Here is a 22,500-nt window from a genome sequence, read left to right as displayed (position 1 = left end):
AATATATATATGCGAATATAAAGATTAAAAGAATATTCGAATATGAAAATTAATATTCGAATATATTATTATTTTAATATATATACCGTATATACCTGGCCATCGTTTGCCTGGTTATTTAAAAACATTACAAGCTACTACTAGTAGGCTACTATGACTGAATAAATATGGGGGGGAATGTTCAAATAAATATACCAAGTAGTTATATAAGCTCTCTGGTTGTATTAATTTGCCTTGCCACGCACACACGCACACATAAAAAAAAAAAAAAAAAAAATATATATATATATATATATATATATATTTTTTTTTAAAGTATTCCAATATATTCGAACGAATATGATTTGCGGGGAATTTTGACAGCCCTATCAACTGCCTTGAGAATGATTATGATTATTCGGATTAATTTTTATTTTATTTTTTACCATTGACTGGTCTCAATTTTCTGCACTTTCATAAAGAACCTATAGAAACAGCAGTGCTTTTACAACGATAGACGGTCATTGTTCGACTATTGTGTTGGTCTGGGCGTCTTTCTATGGAAGCTTATTGCATTCATCTTGGGGGAAAAGCACAAGGCTATCTCATAATAATGAAGTCTATTCTTGATATGATGAGAAAAGGATCTTGTCATTTTCAGATCTCTTCTCATAAGGAAAAGCTTTTCTCCCCTTTTTTCCTCCAAGATTAATTTAAAGATTAATGCAATATACTTCTGAAATACATGTAGACGCCTCTGTTCTGTAGCTGACCCTGCACTTTGTTCTCCCTGTGGAGGCGGCCTAGCACTTCCCTATGGGGATTAACACACACACACACACACACACACTCACACACACACACACACACACACAGTACGCACGCACACAGTACGCACGCACGCACACACACACACACACAGTACGCACGCACACAGTACGCACGCACACGCACACACACACACACACACACACACACACACACACACACACACACACACACACACACACACACACACACACACACACACACACACACACACACACATTATAATGGTTGATTGCTCATTCATGAAAGTGTGAACAATCCTCAGGATGCTTCCCTGGGTGTTGCAGGGTCATGACCTCAGGATGCTTCCCTGGGGCGGCTTTAGCTCAGGAGGTAGAGCGGGTCGGCCAATGACACAAGGGTTGGCGGTTCGATCCCCGCTCCCTCCCAGCTGCTGTCGTTGTGTCCTTGGGCAAGACACTTAACCCTCCTTGCTCCCGATGGTGTGTAGGCACCCTGCGTGGCAGCCTGCCGCCATCGGTGTATGAATGGGTGAATGTAGACTATCTACTGATTGTAAAGCGCTTTGGATAAAAGCGCTATATAAATGCAGGCCATTTACCATTTACCATTGGGTGTTGCAGGGTCATGACTCGGTAAAGAAGTCATTCTGGCACAAATGGAGAAAGAACCAATGACACAAAATAATCACGCTGTCATTGTTCCAGACCAGAGCCTGAGTAGGTGTGTGCAGCAGCAGCATTTCACAGCATTCTGAATAGATATTATATATATGAAACACCTTTCACTTTGTTTTTTTTCAGCTGGCAACTCAATTAGCTAACTCAATTAGCTATTAACTATTATTTCGGAACAGGAGATAAACTGTGAATGGACTGTGGCTCCTTGGCATTCAGTCTTGAAACCTCCGTGTCCCAAGGTGCTTTGGTAAATCATGTCGAATTTGTTTTTTCTTTTTTTTAACAGAGTCAGGCAGTCTACTCCTTTTGCATTTCAATTCGTTCAAAATGTTTAGTCTTTTAATTTGTGTTTATTCTTTTGTCTGTTGGCCATCGATGTGCTGCGTATTAGATTTTGAATGTCCTGGGAAAACTGTTTCCCCTCAGGCCTTTCAATTTATTTACTGATTATCATCATTTGTTGATATGATGCCATATTCAACAAGTGAAGTTCACACCCCAGTTAGATATTAGCTTTTACAAGCTGCTTTTCAATTTCTCACATTTTCCCCACCCAAATGTACAGTATTTCAATAAAGAGCGACTAGTAAGAAGGTTCAAATAAACTTGAATAATACAATGAACAAATTAGGTTTGGCGTATGACTCATGAGAGGATGACACTCCTCCTGAGATGAGAGAGGAGGGCGTTAGCGATGTATAGGATAAAGAATCCCCCCCATAGAGAATTCTTCAGGAGTCACGGCGTTGGTGGTGGCAGGGGAGGAGGAGGTGGGGCGAAAACAACTGCTTCAACGGCGATCACAGCAACTGTGTGGCATGGTGACAACGCAAGTGAGGCGTAACAACAAAGTATACACTCAACCGCGTAGGCTCAGCGGAAAAGCGAGCGAAAGGAACGGCTTGAGCTGATTGGCTATTGCCAGAGAGGGAAAGCGTGGGTGACTGTGAATGAAAGGGGGCGTGCATAGCAATGTTGAGCTGGGTGTTGGCTGGGAGGTAGTCTTCATTGTTGAAATGAGTCTAAGACATCACATAACCACAGACTAATTAAAACCAGATCAGCTGCATGGAAGCATTCGAGAGTAGCATGCCAGTCATCCGACATACAAAACCACACCACTGCTCTATTCACCTTATGTTGCCACGCCCACTTTTTCTCCTCCGTGTCAGACACAATTGTACTTGTTCTTCCGGTTCAGCGATAGCCGGCCGGCCGGTTGCATTGGAAACTCCATGAATGAAGTTTGGCAACATTCAGAAGCTACTAGGGGTGGGGGAAAAAATCGATTCACCTAAGTATCGCGATTTTTAATGTCACGATTTTTTGAATCGATCTTTTATTCCAGAATCGATAATCGCAATTTTTTTTTTTTTTTTTGTGTGCTTGCAGTCAGGCCACTCACTGAACAGCAGGCCAGACGCTGCCTACTGGTTTAATAGTGGTTTTATTACTTTATTAGTTAGTCTGAAGTAATACTTACACTTCAGGGTTAAAGTGGGTGCATCTCATTGTAAAATTGGACTTCAAACGGCCCAAATTGGGCTTCAAACGGCCCAAATTTCACGCGCGTCGGCCCATATCGGCCTGGCCTGCTTGGTATCTAATGCCCGGCCTGAATTATGATCCCAGTCCGCCCCTGTTTTTAACTATATCGCCCAGCCCTACTCATGATATAATATACAGTCTCTAGTGTATGATTCAACTTTTCCCATGTTCTAATCTAGTGTAAAAAGCAAACAAACTGAAAAAAGAAAAGAAAAAAATAAACAAAAATCGCAATAAATCGTAATATCGAATCGCAATAATCGCAGAATCGCAATACTTAAGAATCGCAATATAAATCGAATCGGCACACAAGAATCGTGATAGTATCGAATCGGGAGATAAGTGAATCGCCACAGCCCTAGAAGCTACACTGCGGCCACCTTCAGTTACATGTTCATAGTGTTACTGCTGCGAGGAGCCGATGGCTGTACCCGGTCGGCGTTTAACGTTAGTTACAAAAGCACGTCGACAGTGTTTTCTCATTGTCAGTAGTAGCTGGGCTGACAGATACTAGCTAGTCCGACCGGTCACACAGCCAGCGCTCTCAGTCCTCGCTGCTCGTTAAAAATGTCCAAATTCTGTAGCCGTTATTCTGATGAACTGGTCACATATTTGGAATGTTATGTTCTCATCCGAAAAAATATGAAAACTTTATAACAGTTTGTTTGGTTTTTTTTGCTTGAAAACAGCTGTTAAAGGTTGGAGGAGTAATCTACTGCCGGGTCTAAAACGGAATAACGATTACAAAATGACGTAGGCAGAAGCGTCCTGATATGGGCAAATGATAATACTTTATAATAATAAAGTATTACTTTACTAATACTTTAGCACTCTAGTCTTCATGGAAACAGTGGAGGAAGAGAACCTTACATGTACAATGAATGCTGTTTGTTTGCCTGCTTTGTGTTATCTGATTGAATGAAAGACAGCTATAAGCCACAGCATACGATGGACTGGACTTTCTTGGTTTTCCCTGCGCACTTGACTATGATCCATTTCCCTGACAAGAACCTTTCAAAACCGGACGGCTCCACTTCAGTGGACCATTCCCAGCCCATAAACATGCACAATATGTTGTGACTGAGCGGCCCATGGCCTGCATGGTGGGAGATGTGCACAATATGTTGTGACTGAGCGGCCCATGGCCTGCATGGTGGGGCCCATGGCCTGCATGGTGGGGCCCATGGCCTGCATGGTGGGAGACGTGCACAATATGTTGTGACTGAGCGGCCCATGGCCTGCATGGTGGGGCCCATGGCCTGCATGGTGGGAGACGTGCACAATATGTTGTGACTGAGCGGCCCATGGCCTGCATGGTGGGGCCCATGGCCTGCATGGTGGGAGACGTGCACAATATGTTGTGACTGAGCGGCCCATGGCCTGCATGGTGGGGCCCATGGCCTGCATGGTGGGAGACGTGCACAATATGTTGTGACTGAGCGGCCCATGGCCTGCATGGTGGGGCCCATGGCCTGCATGGTGGGAGACGTGCACAATATGTTGTGACTGAGCGGCCCATGGCCTGCATGGTGGGGCCCATGGCCTGCATGGTGGGGCCCATGGCCTGCATGGTGGGAGATGGCCTGTTTGTTTGCTGTTAGCTTGTTTTGAAGTTGCTCTGGATGAGAGCATCAGAATGTAACTGTACATGTAAAGTGAGAAGCCCAGAAAGGAGGGGATGGTGTTTCTCCCGGCCCGTTGGCATCACAGACAGAACAAGGACAGCGTCAGACCAATATCTCTTTTCTTGCACCAGCACTACAAAATGAACTCTTAAGCCCAATTTATGCTTAGTCTGCTGACACTTTTGAAACGGTCGCCGACAGAAATGAGGACTTGAGTCGACACTTTCAAGTGTCGGCGAGCAGCAGTGTCTGCTACCTGGTGAAATGTCTAGTGTCGCTGACTACGTCATAGTATCGCACAAGTCTGATTGGCTATATAGACGGCACGCGTTTGACTTCCTTGTTTTGGTTGTCACTCGATTGAAATGAATGAACGTGTCTCCGCTATTTTTATCAGCCTGTCCTTGATGTGTGACTTCGTGAAAATCACAAAGAACATTGTGCATTTCCCAGAGCGAGAGGAGGTGAGTTGTGTGTCGTTTATATGCGGCTGCAGTCAAGTACGTTACATCTTGCCTCCGAGGTGGTTTCACTGTGCATTCCATTCCCTCTCTTCTCTTGGCTGTCTGCAGCACGTTCGGGTGTCACGTGACCGTTGAACAGAGGCGAACATTCACTGAAGTATAAATGCAACACCATGAGCGACACTTTCTTTTTCGTCTGCGACCATGTGCTGAGCGACACTTTCTAATAAGTATAAATTAAGCTTTAGCGCACAGAAGATACGCCTCTCTGTCGATAAACTATTGCAATTTTCATAAACATGAGGGGGGGGTATCTTTCATGTGACTGAAACTGAATGTGTCCGTGTGCACACGCCCCTGTGGCCTAACTAACACAGACTTATGTGTCCGTGTGCACACGCCCCTGTGGCCTAACTAACACAGACTTATGTGTCCGTGTGCACACGCCCCTGTGGCCTAACTAACACAGACTTATGTGTCCGTGTGCACACGCCCCTGTGGCCTAACTAACACAGACTTATGTGTCCGTGTGCACACGCCCCTGTGGCCTAACTAACACAGACTTATGTGTCCGTGTGCACACGCCCCTGTGGCCTAACTAACACAGACTTATGTGTCCGTGTGCACACGCCCCTGTGGCCTAACTAACACAGACTTATGTGTCCGTGTGCACACGCCCCTGTGGCCTAACTAACACAGACTTATGTGTCCGTGTGCACACGCCCCTGTGGCCTAACTAACACAGACTTATGTGTCCGTGTGCACACGCCCCTGTGGCCTAACTAACACAGACTTATGTGTCCGTGTGCACACGCCCCTGTGGCCTAACTAACACAGACTTATGTGTCCGTGTGCACACGCCCCTGTGGCCTAACTAACACAGACTTATGTGTCCGTGTGCACACGCCCCTGTGGCCTAACTAACACAGACTTATGTGTCCGTGTGCACACGCCCCTGTGGCCTAACTAACACAGACTTATGTGTCCGTGTGCACACGCCCCTGTGGCCTAACTAACACAGACTTATGTGTCCGTGTGCACACGCCCCTGTGGCCTAACTAACACAGACTTATGTGTCCGTGTGCACACGCCCCTGTGGCCTAACTAACACAGACTTATCGTGTTGCTGCAGTAGCACTTTCCCTTCCATCTCCTCCACATGCGTTTCCTTCCAATGTGCAGCCTGCTGAGCTCCTCTAATGGAGTTGATCCTGCTGCCTGTCAGGATGAAGCCTGCAGTAGGCTACTATCTGTGATTCACACATGCCAGAGGGTGCCCAAACCTTTCCATCCAAGTACCACTATGTACCAAACCAGATTTCCCAGGGACCACTTCCACTGCGTATAACCCCCCCCCCCCCCCCCATAAAATAAAATTAGCTGATTTAACCATGCAATAGCAGCAGAAAGGCTAAATTACAATATAAGGCTATTAAAACTGGTTCAAAACGGGGACACACACAGACACACACAGACACACACACACACACACACACACACACACACACACACACACACACACACACACACACACACCTGCCAACATTAGGCTGTGAAAAAGAGGACCCCTTTGAAAATGTTTTTCCCCTTGCCAAAATTTAGCCTCACTTTGGAACGTTATTTAGCTACCTTCCTGATGATCAGCTAGTTCATCAGGGGCTGATGAACTAGCATGTCATGGTTGGTACAAATCGATTCCTTAAGTCTTCTAGTTTCATATGATACCAGAAACTTCACTCTGGCTTTAAAACTGAGCCTGCTGGAGAATTGGGATATTTCCCAAATATCGCGATATTTATGATCGGCCCAATCCAGCTACTCCTAAGGGTTAATGTGTATGTAAAAACTGTTTTCTGTAGTTAAAAAAAAAAAAAAAAAAAAAAAAAAGCAATTATCTGGCGGACCACCATGCGGAGCCCCGCGGACCACAGTTTGGGAACCAATGACATACGCTATTCATAACATGACTCGTCAATATGGTTGGGGATGCTCTGATCGTGTGTTGTTGTTTTTTTTTGGCTGCCGATCGCTGATTGTCTATGAGCCGTATCTGCCATGCCGATGGGTTTTCCTTTTCTTTTGTTACAGCAGCTGGTATAGTAGTATTATAGGTTCAATTGTGCGATCACACCAGATTACATACAAACTCAATACACGCGAGTAGACGCGGTGCGGATGACATGATATTCGCCTCGTCGCCCATTCGCTCAAGTGGAACTTTAACAACTTTGCAGAATAATTTGTGCGGTCAAACAAACTTTTTTTTTTTTTTGCCTTGGTCTGAACGCACAGTAACAGTTTCCATTTTACATACATTTTGTCCATCAAATTGAGTCCTGGTTAAAAAGTATTAAAAAAATATCACCCTCAATATTGACTGTACTTGATCATTGTAAACAAAGCATGTGCGTGTGCCGTATAGAATGCTTTTTGAAGATTTTGATTATGATTATGAAATGCATTACTTAAGCCCAATTCATGCTTTGTCTGTCGACACTTTTGAAACCATCACCGACAGAAATGACGACTTGAATTGACACTTTCAAGTGTCGGCAAGAGGTGTCTGCTACCTAGTGACATTTCTAGTGTCGCGCGTTTGACTTCCTTGTTTTGGTTTTCCCTCGATTGAAATGAATGAACGTGTCCCCGCTATTTTTATCAGCCTGTCCTTGATGTATGACTTCATGAAAATCACAAAGAACATCGTGACCAATTTCCCAGAGAGAGAGGAGGTGAGTTGTGTGGTTGTGTGTCGTTTATATGCGGCTGCAGCCAAGTACGTTACATCTTGCCTCCGACATGGTTTCACTGTGTATTCCCTCTCTTGGCTGTCTGCACTAGTTCTCGGTCAAAAGCGTTCGGGTGTCACGCGACCGTTGGTTGAGCCGAGGAGAGAAGCATAAATGCAGCAACACGAGCGGCACTTTATTTATTGTCGGCGACCATGTGTTGAGCGACACTTTCCAATAAGTATAAATTTGTTAAACCTAAGTATAATACCTGTTCAAATCAAACAGCGAAAAGGGGAAGGCATAGACACCACCTGCTTTTGTGCAGATTTGATCATTTTGAAATTTTATTACAAATAAAAATAGCAATTAGGCTAGTTACTTCCAAAACATTGCAAATGTTTTTTTTTATAATAAAATGTCTTATGCCATCACCTCCCCATCAGAGCACGCTATTTCTCAAATCTCATTATTAACAAATGCTGCTTGTTGGCAAAACTCTGGCTCAGCTATGTGTCACTTATGCTCAGTCATCAACATGTAGGACTTTCATAAATGATCTAAGTTCTACAGTAGTACTCTACCTATAAGAATGTATTAATACAACAGTTCCCACACTTTTTACTTTCTTCAATCTCCTACTCCTACTGCATATACCCCGCAGCAATAATCATTACTTGTTTTCTCTTGTGCAATAAGTTGTTTTTTTAAGTTGTACTTTATTTATCCCCATGGAGAAATTCATCCTCTGCATTTGACCCATCCTCTACTAGGAACCCCTCCTAGAACTAGGAGCAGTGGGCAGCCGCAGTGCAGCGCCCAGGGACCAACTCCAGTTCTTCTAGTCAGGGGCACTGACAGGAGTATTAACCCTATAACATACATGTCTTTGATGGTGGGAGGAAACCGGAGCACTCGGAGAAAACCCACACGAACACGGGGAGAACATGCAAACTCCACACAGAAAGGACCTGGGACAGACCGGGGTTCGAACCCGGGACCTTCTTGCTGTGAGGCAACAGTACTAACCAGTAACCATGCCGTCCAATAACGCAGGGAAAACATCAAAATCCAACATAAACACACAGACAACCCCATACGTACAGTCAGGCTTATTTGTAGCTCACAACATCACCCAATCATTTCTAAACTTGCTATTGTTCTCAACAACGGGCTGACGGCTAACAACGGGCTAACGGGGCAGCTGAACCTTTCAGGCTGAAGCAGTCCGCTCAGCAGTTAAGAACTCAAATTGTATTCAGCAAACAGTAAACATAATCACGTACTGTAAGATAATAGCAAGTGCTGAGAACGGCATATGACTATGCACCACTGCTACCTTAGCTGTGCCATCACTTGTCATATAACTCCCGTCTTCAGATAGAATTTCGATATTTCAACTTTTCAGTCGGCAGTCGCAGGTCCTTGTTTGCGTGTATGTGAAATATCCGATTGCTTTGATGTGTCTAAATATATACGCATATTGTTGAAATTTAAGATTGTATCTTCTCAAATATGTCTCACATCACTTGAACACAACAGAGTGTTTGTGTGTCGAGATTTAGCCAAGAGTGACCGGAATTGACCAATGTTCTGCTACAAACTACGAAAACCAATATGCCAGCAGGGATATGACTAAAAAGTGGGGGAATACTAATCAACTAATCGGCTAATGGTTGCAGCTCTGCTAACAAGCTAATATAGCATTACCAGCCAACACACACCACCCGCAAACAACATAGCAGCAGTAGAGAGCTAGCAAAGACATCAGCATGTCAATAAACCAATACAGTAAATCAGCAAACATATGACAAACAAACGCTAACAAACTAATATACCAATAAACTGACAAACACACACCAGCAAACACAAATCCTCCCTGGTACACTGTAAAGTATTTACTTCAGTGACTTTGTATCCCAGTCAGTATTCTTCTCAGTTACAGCCACTCACCGGTTGGTTCCGACCGCAAAGTTTCCTACCTCTAACTCGGAAATAGTCTTCACTGCCTTCTTTAATAATCTGGAAGATTTTTCATGTAAAGAAATGTCTGTAAAGTCACTATATATCACCAACACAATGTTCATGTTAACTAGGGCTGGGTTAAAAAAATCGATATATCGATATTGAATCGATATTCATGTGAAGGAACAAGTATCGATACATAAATCCCAGTATCGATCTTTTAAAATGCAAAAAAAAAAAAAAAAAAAAAAATAATAATAATAATAATAATAATAATAATAATAATAAACATCGGCTATAATATTATAGGCTGTGTGGTAGTTAAAACATAGTTTCAAGTTGACGTTTATTTATGTTTGTAGTTGAAACAAAAACATAAATAGTAGGCTACTGTACATGTGCATTGTGCATGCACCATGAGCCAGATGTACAGAGCTCAAATCTGTTTGCACTATAATGTTTGTCAACTGGAAATGTTCATGAGCTGTATTTAATTTTATTTTATTTTATTTACAAAGCATTTATACTTTATGAAACACTGTTTACAACATGCTGCTGTTCAATGATTCTGTTGTATAGTGGAAATCTAAATTTGTTTGGCTTCTCACAGAAGACTGTAAAGAAAGAGACAGAAGACTGTAAAGAAAGATAAGATGTTGAATGACTACGGTATGTTGGTCATGTTTAAATAAAAAATAATTACATGATGTAACTGCTTGCTTTATGGTTAATTCTTAATGTAAATATTGATATTTTTTAATAATGCACCAGGTTAGAGGGTTCCTTGTACAATTTACAGCATTCGTTCTTTGAGAATCTCTTCCATTATCAAAGCAAAACTGGTATTGTAACTAAAATATCGATATCGAATCGTATCGTATCGGAAATCGTATTGACTTGGGACCTTGTGTATCGGAATCGTATCGTATCGGGAGGTCAGTGGCGATACCCAGCCCTAATGTTAACACAATGGTGATTGAGCCTATGGCCCATTGATGAAAGCCCTTGCATCTCTCTGTATTGCAACATTTATGAACTTGTGTCTGAACTTGTGTCTGAACTTTCCCCGCCCCCAAAACACAAAACACAAAAAGATATCACAAGCGGCGCACAGTTCTTGACGTGTTTCCCATCACCCAGCACCCGCCAGAGAGGGTAGGCCGAGTAGGAACCAGCTGCTGTTGTTTCCGCGTTATTATGATCCCACTGGAGATTTGGGCAGAACACACCCTGCGCCCGCCTACGCAGCAGTCAAGCGCCGGGATTGGCCAGGAGCGAGCCTTTTGTTCCCTTTTGACAGCTCAAATCTCACACACACACACACACACACACACACACACACACACACACACACACACACACACACACACACACACACACACACACACACACACACACACACACACACACACACACACACACACACACACACACACACACACACACACACACACACACACACACACACACACACCGCCCAGCCGCCCACGTGTCGATCTCCAGTGGGATCCATAATAACGCACCGCTGACCAACTTCTTCTTCTTTTGAGTTGTGTGGCAGTTGGCAAGTATTGCATTACCGCCCCCACTGGCCAACTTGAATGTATTAAGGAGAAGAAGAAAAAACCTTCACGTCACACTGTGCGGATCTCACCTGCAATTACTGCTCATGGCCATAGTATAGGTGTTGTCAGAGACAAGAACACGGAAATCTTCTGCATTACAACTTTAAGCTCTGTTCTCAAATGCCTACATCAACTATTAGCGTTGAGGTGGACTGTCTTTGCTCCAAAACCTCCACTCGTCCCGCTCCTCTGCCTCCACTGCCAACTCTGTGTCCCTCTCCCATAGGTCCACAAAGTCCATTTTGATCTCCTCTAGCTACGCATTAGGGAATGATCAGCATGGTTAGAACACTACTGCTTACAGATGAAGTAGTGTATATTGTATAATTATGCTTAATGTGTTTTAAAAGTTGGAAAATAAATGAAATCACATCAGACCCAACAAGAAAATAATTATTTCCTCCTGACGATGAGTTCTTATGAAGTAAATATACAATATAAATTGTTTTCAGTGCCATGCTTTTGTCACTGCTAGTGTTGATTAGAGAAAATGAGGCGACACATCTCAAGAGGTTTATCCCGATATAATCCTCAGAGAAGTTACTTGTTACACTATTTAGCATTCATTGACAAGCTCCTTGAAAATATAAAAGCACAAAAGACAAAACACAATTCTGTAGAAAACTGCCACGGCCACCGAGTAGAAGTCTAGAATTTAAATAAATGTGTGGTTGAGTTGCTCAATTTTCTGCTGTGTTGAACATGGCTCTCAGCTAAATAAGCCCTATAGTGAGGCAGCATGCCACTTACTACCTATGACAATTTGGCACATACAGTACTTACACTAGATACCGTTTGACATTAATTAAAATGCTACAAAACTAAAACGTCACGGACATCATGTTCCATTCTGCTTACTGTATTGAATTTGAATAAAGTACACGATTAACTCGCGCCATCATCTGCATTGCTGAATGTGCATCTTGGCCACATAATGTCCTTTCTTTTTTTCATTTATATTTATGAAAGGAAAAAATTAAAGCTGGATCTCTTCAATGAGAAACATTGTCCTTGTCGTAAGTTGTAGTTTGTGTCAGATTGAACCTGGGAACTGCATTGGTCCAGGGCGAGATTGGCCAAATTTACACCAGACATGGATCCCAATTGTGATCGCTGTCAAACAACCCCAGCCACTTTATCACATATGTTTTGGCTTTGCCCAAAATTAGTAGATTTTTGGCAGTCCATATTTAAATTCTTTTCTGATATACTGGAAATATCCATTGAACCTCTTGCCATAATTGCAATCTTTGGTGTGATACCACATGATCTCTCCCTCAACCAATGCAGTAAAAAGATGATAGCGTTTGGTACACTTCTGGCCAGAAGACTTGTACTCCTTAAATGGAAAGACAAGTTTCCTCCAACTTTCAATCACTGGGTCAGAGATCTCATGTATCATCTAACCCTAGAAAAAATCAGATACGCTACAAGGGGCTGTGCCCTCGACTTTTATACCATCTGGCAGCCAGTCCTGGACCAGGTAGAGAAAATGGACGCTAAAAGCATTTCAAATATATAGATTTACCCCCCCCCCTTTCTCATATTTATTTTCATTAATCTGTTTTTGTTGTTGTATGTTTTTTCTTTTCTTTCTTTTTCTTTTGTGTGTATTTGTGTATTGATATACCGTAAATTCCGGACTATAAGCCGCACCTTTTTTCCCGTTTTTTGGCCTTTTTTGGCCCATGCGGCTTATATAACGGTGCGGCTTATCTATGGATTTTTTCAACAAAAAAAACAAAAACAAAAAAAATCTCTCTTTTTTAGCACTCTTTCTAACTATAAATCCTATATAACTATAATAAGTTTTAATTTCCTCTCTTGCCCTCTTTTCACCACACTGTATGACACTGTATGACACTGTGTGCACTGTGTGCACTGTAAAAAACAACACAGGTGGTGTTGTGTTATGTTGTTTTGTTGAAATGTTAATAAATGGGAGCTTCCTCAAACAGCCATCTCTTTCCCGACAATCCCCTCTGTGCATGAACCCTTACATATGGTAATTAAACATTAAAACACAATAAAAAATAAATAAATAAAAATACCATTAAAACACCCGCGGCTTATAGTCCGGTGCGGCTTATATAAGAAAAAAATAGTCAACTTTGCAGGTGCGGCTTATACACCGGTGCGGCTTATAGTCAGGAATTTACGGTACTGTGATGTATGTATGTGGTGTAATAGGCCAGGGGTTCTTGTGGGATGGGTTTTTGTTTAAAAGTGTCAAGTGTATTTGAATTTGTATTTTGTATTTTGTATAATATACAGAAAACAAATAAAAAAACTTTGAAAAAAAAAAAAAAAAAAAAAAAGATTGAACCTGGGAAGACTGCCTCAAGATCTACTGACCAAAGTTTAAATATGTGTTGCAATGTTTCTCAATTGTGTGCACTTTAGTGATATTGTACAGCAGTTGCTAAAGGACCACATAGTCAAAAAGATTTAAGTACAAATCTAATATATATTATTATATTATATAATATAATCACACATCATCCTATACTATAATTGGAGAGCCGTATATACGGCATGACACTGGCGTGGTGAAAAACGGAAAAAAGAAGAAGAAAAAAAAACGCCCATAGGGGGCGCTACGGCAAGGTTTTAGATTTTTAAATGTCCATAACTCGCACACCATTGCTCCGATCACCACCGTCTGGCAACACAAAAAGCAGAGTGCGGTGCCCAATTTCGGACACGCGCAGAGTCATAGCGCCACCTACTGGCAACACACAAAAAGCAGCTTATCTCGAGAAGCGTTCATTCGATCAACTTCAAACTCGGTGGGTGCGCTGTTGGGGACCCGACAGAGTGCCGTGCCAAATTTTGGCCCGAGTTTGGTCACACTCCAAAAAAGTGTGGCGCTTCATCTCCAGAGTCTCCCCCCTAGAAATGAGCACAATAATACTTCTATCCGTTGGGAGTTGCTGTATAGATGGATTTTTATTGTGTGAGGCTGACATGAACAGCAACCTGACACTGTGTGTGTGTGTGTGTGTGTGTGTGTGCGCGTGTGTGTGTGTGCGTGTGCGTGTGCGTGCATGCGTGTGTGTGTGCGTGTGTGCGCGTGCGCGGACTTTGATGCTTGCCTGAGTAACTACCAGAGTCTGTGTCTGCTTGTATATTATGTATTTGTGTGTGTATCTGTGCGAGCGTCTTATAGGAATAAACGTACGTACCGGCCGGACAGGCGCCTTCTGAAACCATAAGCACTTCCGACTGCTGCTTGCAGGCGTCCCTGCGCAGGAAACACTCGTTCTGGTAGTTCTGATTGTTGGAGCCGCACACCGGGACATAATCGTTGTTGCACTGTGGAGAGGAGAGGAGAGGAGAGGAGAGGAGAGGAGAGGAGAGGAGAGGAGAGGAGAGGAGAGGAGAGGAGAGGAGAGGAGAGGAGAGGAGAGGAGATGAGGATAAGAGAATCCAGGATAGACAAGCCGTGGTTTACGTTGTCTCTATAATGTGATGTGTATGGATGATTGTGCGTTGGCACAACATGTGGCTATACATCCTTCAGCCAACACAAAAACTAGCAGAGACAAGAGATTGTGACTCATGCCAGGAGCGGTGCAGGGGAGAATATTTAAATTGCCCCTGTCTCCACCTGTCCACTGGGTTGCCAGGTTTTCTGACGTTAGTACGTTTTTGCAGGTTTTCTTGCAGCTGACAGGCTCTGTCAGTGGGCTTTGCCAGGTTTCCTGTCAGAAATGTAAAGTGCTATAGGCCGACTGTAAATAGATGCACAGCATACATTGCATAATGTGCTCAAAAGCTACACTTTCCCAATGATAAAAAGCAGGAAGTATGTTGCATCGCACGTCAGAATGCATAGCTGCTCAAGACATGCCAAGTGACAGCTTTAGTGCACCATTTTATGGGTAAAGGTGCACCATTTTGCATGTAAATCCCCAGATAAAAGCTGTGTTCAATCAACATTTCAAATCCCAAACGAGAAATAGCGCATGGCGGTTGCATGCCTCCTCCAACAAGTCAGCAGTCTACATTAGGGATGTTCATTTTGAAAATTTTCCAAAATCGATAATCGGTGAGAATTAACGATCAATTATCGATTATCGATTTTATTAATACTTAGAAAATTTTCAATATTTTCAATTTTTTTTTTTTTTTTTTTTAAACAAAATGAATGCCTATGGCAGAAAATACGAAAGACAACGTGTTCTCCTCAATGAACTCTTTATTTCAATGTGTCTCCTCTCCAACACTGCTGTCCCCGGCGCATGCCGGTGTGAATTTCTCATGTTTAAAACAGTTTTGTTGGCACAAAGGCCCGTGCCCAGCCAGAAAACTAGACTATATGAAGGTCCGCCTCACGTTAGTCGGCTGTGCAATGGAGTGGGGCGAGGAGGAACGAATTCCACCCAAACCTAGTCCAAAAAAAAAAATTTTTTTTTTTTTTTTTTTAATAATTAAAAAATCGATCCAAATGCCACAGGATCGATTCCAATCCTTAACACCTTAAGTGCCATAGCCGAAATAATTCGTCTTACATAATCCAACGCTTAAGTGCCAGAGCCGAGTTTACTCGTCTTACATAAACATTTTTTTTTTTTGACGGTGGGACATCAATCAACAACTTTTACATCTTCGAGATCACTATTGGAGCAAGATAATGTGTATAATCTATTTTACCGACCCACTAAGTGTTGACAGTGCTCCCCCAGACGACCGAAATCAAAGAAAAAACTGCCGGGAGCAAGCCGTTCAAGGAAATGGCGTGGCGATTTTACAGTAATCCATTCAAGACTTGTCTTGCCTGAGAGCGGCCGCGCACCGGCAGCAGCACACAGAGAGCGGAGAGCGATTTGCAAAATAGATCATAGGTGAAACACACTTTGAAACACCTCAGAAAGGCCAGAATCAACATCTGCCCATCGCCCACGCATTCCCCGGCCCATCTTGACTCGCACAAGGAGCGTCCGCACGCAGGCAAGCAGGCAGGCAGGCACACAGGCAGGCAGCAGCAAAAGCGCTTCTGACACGCCCGCTGTACAGCCAGGAGGAAGGAGGAGAAGACACACGGAGGGAGGAGTTTGAATGAGAGGGGTGTTTCCTGTTGTTATGGAGGAAATTACTGTTCAAAACTATTGTTTAGAATGTCTGACGGTCTTACTGATGCCAAAAATGAATGGTTAAAGTGACTGTTTCACAAAAAGCCATTTATCTCTGAATAAATTTCCAGACGCTGAAACCATGCTGTACTCAACGGCTAATATCTACATAACTACTAACTCTGCAAACTAACTCTTTTAGACAGAGAAAGCACACATTCTATTAGTTATTTTTAGATGATTGGTGTTCATGAATTCTTAACAGAAAAGAATCCTCGGCCGTTGTAAAATGAGCCAGAATCGTCAAAAACACCCCTGGCACAACTTACCCACAGGATTGAAAACATGGCTGGCACTGAATGTGTTAACGATCGATTATCGATTTTCGATAATTGATGAACATCCCTAGTCTACATCCCATGTCTGTCCCAGACTCATACAAGCACAAATACCTTGAAGCCCACAGCGCAGTAGGGCTGTGAATCTTCACTGGCCTCACGATTCGATTCGATTACGATTATTATTATAATCGTAATAAATCGATGCATCACTTTTTTTCCCCAATACATGATTTATTTTTTCTCACTTTCTTTTTTCTCACTGTGTGGCTACTTTTAAAATAAAAGTGCATTTGGAATTGCATTGTATTATGATCCATAATTAAAATAAACAACTGCATGTACTTCCATTATATTTTATTTTATTATTTAAAAAAAATAAAAAAATAAAAAATAATAATAATAATAATAATAATAATAATAATAATCGATTTTTGACATTTGTGAATCGATGCAGAATCGTGCATGTCCGCATCGCGATGCATCTTATAATCGATTATTTTTTACACCCCTACAGCGCAGTGGTGTGGCCATTCAGCCGTATGGAACTTTAGGCAATGTTTTGGGAGTACCTCAACAACACGGATAATTGTTTTCAAAATGGAAAATGGTCGTAAACCACCCGCCTTGAACATTGACCTTTGACCAGCCATCCTTGAGGCCAAGTGGACGTTTGAGCCACATTTGAAGCAAGTCCATCAAGGCGTTCCTGAGATATCGCATTAACAAGAATCGGACGGACGGACAACCCAAAAACATAATGCCTCCTCCGGCCACGGCTATGTCATCATTTGTGTTTTCTATATGATAGAATGCCGAGACATTTGCAGATGCACACTACATTTCACATTCAAATTCTGATCTACTATGGAGGGACAGGGACGCCATTGTACAATACTGTTATTGTAAGTACATACTTATACTTTGCACTGCCAGGTATGTACTCATATGCCATATATGCAAGGGTCAATCCCCTATTCCATTGCCATACAAGATGATACTGAGAAGATGCCATACATTTTTTAGGCTCGGAGACCCTGCACTTTACAGTGCTATAGGCAAATAGCATCAAGGCCTTTACTTTGATATACAGAAGCTATGTTCAGGTGTGTGATGATGTAATGGCACAGTCACACCACCAGGCTAAGGCACATCATGCCATGTCACGTGTTTGTGATGCATAGGGTCACATTTCTTTTGTTGATGTTATTGCAAAACATGAACTCAATTCAATCAAAATGTCACATAGGCCAAGTCCTTCCAAGCCCTTGATTTACTTTACCTTGATTCTTTTTGAATGAATGTGAAGCGTTCTCTCAAATGAGTTGAGCCCTGACATCACATGCTGCACCCTGTTCAAAAAAAGACTGATCAAAATCAGACTTGGTCCCAATTACTGGAAAAGCACAACATTTGTTTCAACCTTAACAGGCCTTTGTAGGCGATGTAAAAAGCGTTTTGTTTTTTGGTCTGCATTTACAGTTATAAAGCAAACCCTTCTTTCCCTCCCATTCCTTTCCTTTCCCTGCAAGCTCCTCTTTTCCTGCCATTCAAGCTCCATTTGTCACATTTTGAGTTTAACTGACTGGTAAAAAAAGAAAAAAAGAAAACTGACATAATGATGAAATATGAAAATATACCTGTAACCAGAGTACCATTGTTGGAGGTTCCATGTTGATACACAACCGGAAGCCCTTCAAGTGCGATTGAAGGGTTTTTTGAGAAATGTCAGCATGTCTGTGTATCATTAGAAAAGCTCGCTGAACTCAAAACGTTTGGACGTAATGAATCCAAAAAGAGGAAGGGCCAAAGTCCCGCCCTCACAACATAAGTGAAGATGCTTATTGGATACACAGCAGCAGACATGTGAGATGTTTGAGCAGATGAAGGCGCAGGGCAGAAGCGCCTTCGTTTCTTTGTGTGCTTCTGGGCGTTAATTAAGCACGTTGTAGCAGCAGACATCCCTGCTCTTTTTGAACAGACGTCGGTTAATTAGGCATTTCCAAATCATTCTTAATGTCAGTTTGAACTTGCTCCGAGGTCAAATGATTTGAACTTCATAAATCTCCAAGGGGTAATAATGAGGCCACTGCAGTGGCAAAGAATAGACTGTAGATAAACGTACAACAGATACATCATTATAATGAGGATTATACAGTGGATGCAGCATTTGCATGAAATCCACTCATATTTGCCGGAGAGAGTTCTCATTACTATTGGCAGAATTACATATGTACTCATTTGCAGTTTAGAAATGTACACTTACAGTCCCGTGCAAGAACATTTATGAAGGCTGAGCAAGTGTGCTTCACTGGCTATCCACATTATAAGATTTCACAACTGTTCTGTACGTACAAAATGTGCAGTGTTTTCTAATCACATGAACACATTACTGTTAGAACAGTATACATCCCAGAAGTATGTGCCTGATCATGTGCAGAGATGTGCACAGAAATACATGTATGTACAGTAGGGCTGTTCGATTTTGCCTAAAAATAAAATTGATGATTTTTTCTCTCAGAACTCGATTTTCGATTTCGTTTTCGATTTTTTATACTATTATACTTCTCTAAACATTTGTTGCCCTGCAGAGCTATTTTTTTTCTTCTTTTTTTCATAAGTGAGAATTTACGCTTTTACTCTGAAGGCAGAACAACCCAACTTCCTGTTTTAGCTTGCCGCTGCTATGCCTAACTTCTCTTATTGCTATCTTCCCAGCGTCTTAAGCTATCCTCTGCCTCCACTGTCCAGTTTTGCGCTGGGATCTAAGCGCAGACACAGGTGTAGGCGTGGCCCAGGCGTGTCCGTGGGCCTCTAGCCTATCATCTGTCTCCCGCAAGTGCCATTTTGTGCTCTGGCGAAGATACCGTCGCTATGTTCCGAGCGCAAAGAGAGGTTTGGGCGTTGCCCGTGCCAAAATAGGCGTTCCAGCGCAATGTGTTATAAAAAGGGGCCTTGGGTGTCTCAATTTTAACGCCACCAAATAGCTGGTCTTAAGCTGCGTTCACACCGACATATTAAAGTTTTTCGCTGGCGTCGAGTTTACATACAAAGTCAATGCAAACGAGCAATTGAGCGTATATTCGCCTGGGAGAAAAATCGCTGGGCGTCCGAGCGGCAGAGACAGAGCGACAGGGAGAAAATACGCTCGTCGCCCCAGATGAAATATCCCAACTCGAGCGAAAATACGCTGCCATCAGTCGCTCGCTGCTCAACGCTGATTGGCTGCCGTGTGAGAGCGAGTCAAGGATCACACTGGCTTGGAACAAACCGCTGGTTTATTGTGTGGCAACAAACCGAATTGACAGCTGATTGACAGGCTGACAGCTGACATGAAGTGAAGTCTGTCCTACCGGTATGGAGCTCGCATTAGGAGCACGCTGATAGGCTTTAGCTTGTAAACAATGACGGTGGCTCGTAGTGGACAAATATCATGACATTGCGTAACGTTATAGCCCCCACATGTCCGTCATTTCGTGTGCCTGTTGATGAGCGATTTAAACAGAGCGACAGAGCGATTCCAAAGGGTTGAATCAAGCGGCAGAGCGAATAATAAATATCTTGGTGTGAACACAGCTTTAGCGCAAAAAAAAACACTACGCCAGGCGTACGCCCCAGCGCAGAGAGTAGGCTATTCTCCGCGCAGTCCAGGAAAGTACTGCTCTCACAAAAGAACTACAGTACGTACTGCTCTCACAAAAGAACTACAGTACATACTGCTCTCACAAAAGAACTACAGTACATACTGCTCTCACAAAAGAACTACAGTACATACTGCTCTCACAAAAGAACTACAGTACATACTGCTCTCACAAAAGAACTACAGTATGTACTGCTCTCACAAAAGAACTACAGTACATACTGCTCTCATGAAAGAACTACAGTACATACTGCTCTCACAAAAGAACTACAGTACATACTGCTCTCACAAAAGAACTACAGTACATACTGCTCTCACAAAAGAACTACAGTACATACTGCTCTCACAAAAGAACTACAGTACGTACTGCTCTCACAAAAGAACTACAGTACATACTGCTCTCACAAAAGAACTACAGTACATACTGCTCTCACAAAAGAACTACAGTACATACTGCTCTCACAAAATAACTACAGTACATACTGCTCTCACAAAAGAACTACAGTATGTACTGCTCTCACAAAAGAACTACAGTACATACTGCTCTCACAAAATAACTACAGTATGTACTGCTCTCACAAAAGAACTACAGTACGTACTGCTCTCACAAAAGAACTACAGTACATACTGCTCTCACAAAAGAACTACAGTATGTACTGCTCTCACAAAAGAACTACAGTACATACTGCTCTCACAAAAGAACTACAGTACATACTGCTCTCATGAAAGAACTACAGTACATACTGCTCTCATGAAAGAACTACAGTACGTACTGCATGCTCTCACAAAAGAACTACAGTACGTACTGCTCTCACAAAAGAACTACAGTACATACTGCTCTCATGAAAGAACTACAGTATGTACTGCTCTCACAAAAGAACTACAGTACATACTGCTCTCACAAAAGAACTACAGTACGTACTGCTCTCATGAAAGAACTACAGTATGTACTGCTCTCACAAAAGAACTACAGTACATACTGCTCTCATGAAAGAACTACAGTATGTACTGCTCTCACAAAAGAACTACAGTATGTACTGCTCTCACAAAAGAACTACAGTACATACTGCTCTCATGAAAGAACTACAGTACATACTGCTCTCACAAAAGAACTACAGTACATACTGCTCTCATGAAAGAACTACAGTATGTACTGCTCTCACAAAAGAACTACAGTACGTACTGCTCTCATGAAAGAACTACAGTATGTACTGCTCTCATGAAAGAACTACAGTACATACTGCTCTCATGAAAGAACTACAGTACATACTGCTCTCATGAAAGAACTACAGTACATACTGCTCTCATGAAAGAACTACAGTACATACTGCTCTCACAAAAGAACTACAGTACATACTGCTCTCATGAAAGAACTACAGTACATACTACTGCTCTCACAAAAGAACTACAGTACATACTGCTCTCACAAAAGAACTACAGTATGTACTGCTCTCACAAAAGCAGACACATGAACACCTATACCTGCATGCCTATGTAGCCTATGTGTTCAGCAACATGATACACACATACAGACATAGACACACACACACACACACACACACACACACACACACACACACACACACACACACACACACACACACACACCACACACACACACACACACACACACACACACACACACACACACACACACAGTCTGCTGGATGCCAAGAGCAGCACAAAAATAACCACACCATCGATTCTGGAGCCTGAGCTTCACAGTGCTCATGTGCCACCACTGTTTTTAACCAAGTGAGGGGGAAAAGGCAGTCCAATGCACAGAGAGGAGAGGAGGAGGAGGAGGAGGGAGGAGGAGGAGAGGAGGAGGAGGAGGAGAGGGGAGGAGGAGGAGAGGAGGAGGAGGAGGGGAGGATAAGGAGGAGGAGGAGGAGGGAGGAGGAGGAGGCGGAGAGGAGGAGGAGGAGGAAGAGAGGGGAGGAGGAGGAGGAGGAGGAGAGGGGAGGAGGAGGAGGAGGAGGAGGAGGCAGGAGGAGGAGAGGAGGAGGAGGCAGGAGGAGGAGGAGGAGGGGAGGAGGAGGA

The 22,500-nt window shown here is 42.8% G+C and overlaps 1 protein-coding gene across 1 annotated transcript in view; it reads right to left on the bottom strand.

Annotated features, from left to right (window-relative positions):
• The window catches only part of LOC310777972 (uncharacterized protein), a gene marked incomplete at both ends in the record, with an annotated part of 213,144 nt that overhangs the window by 104,016 nt on the left and 86,628 nt on the right, over window positions 1-22,500 (bottom strand). Inside the window, one exon of the mRNA XM_083638303.1 lies at window positions 14,590-14,719. Coding sequence (XP_083494429.1) covers window positions 14,590-14,719 — 130 coding nt within the window. The remainder of the gene's footprint in view (window positions 1-14,589; window positions 14,720-22,500) is intronic.

The sequence above is a fragment of the Poromitra crassiceps genome, assembly GCF_964638095.1.
Source record: "Poromitra crassiceps genome assembly, chromosome: 6".
In the NCBI taxonomy this organism is placed as follows: domain Eukaryota; kingdom Metazoa; phylum Chordata; class Actinopteri; order Beryciformes; family Melamphaidae; genus Poromitra; species Poromitra crassiceps.
The sequence above is the reverse complement of the archived record's forward strand: the minus strand, read 5'-3'. Positions and strand labels throughout refer to the sequence as shown.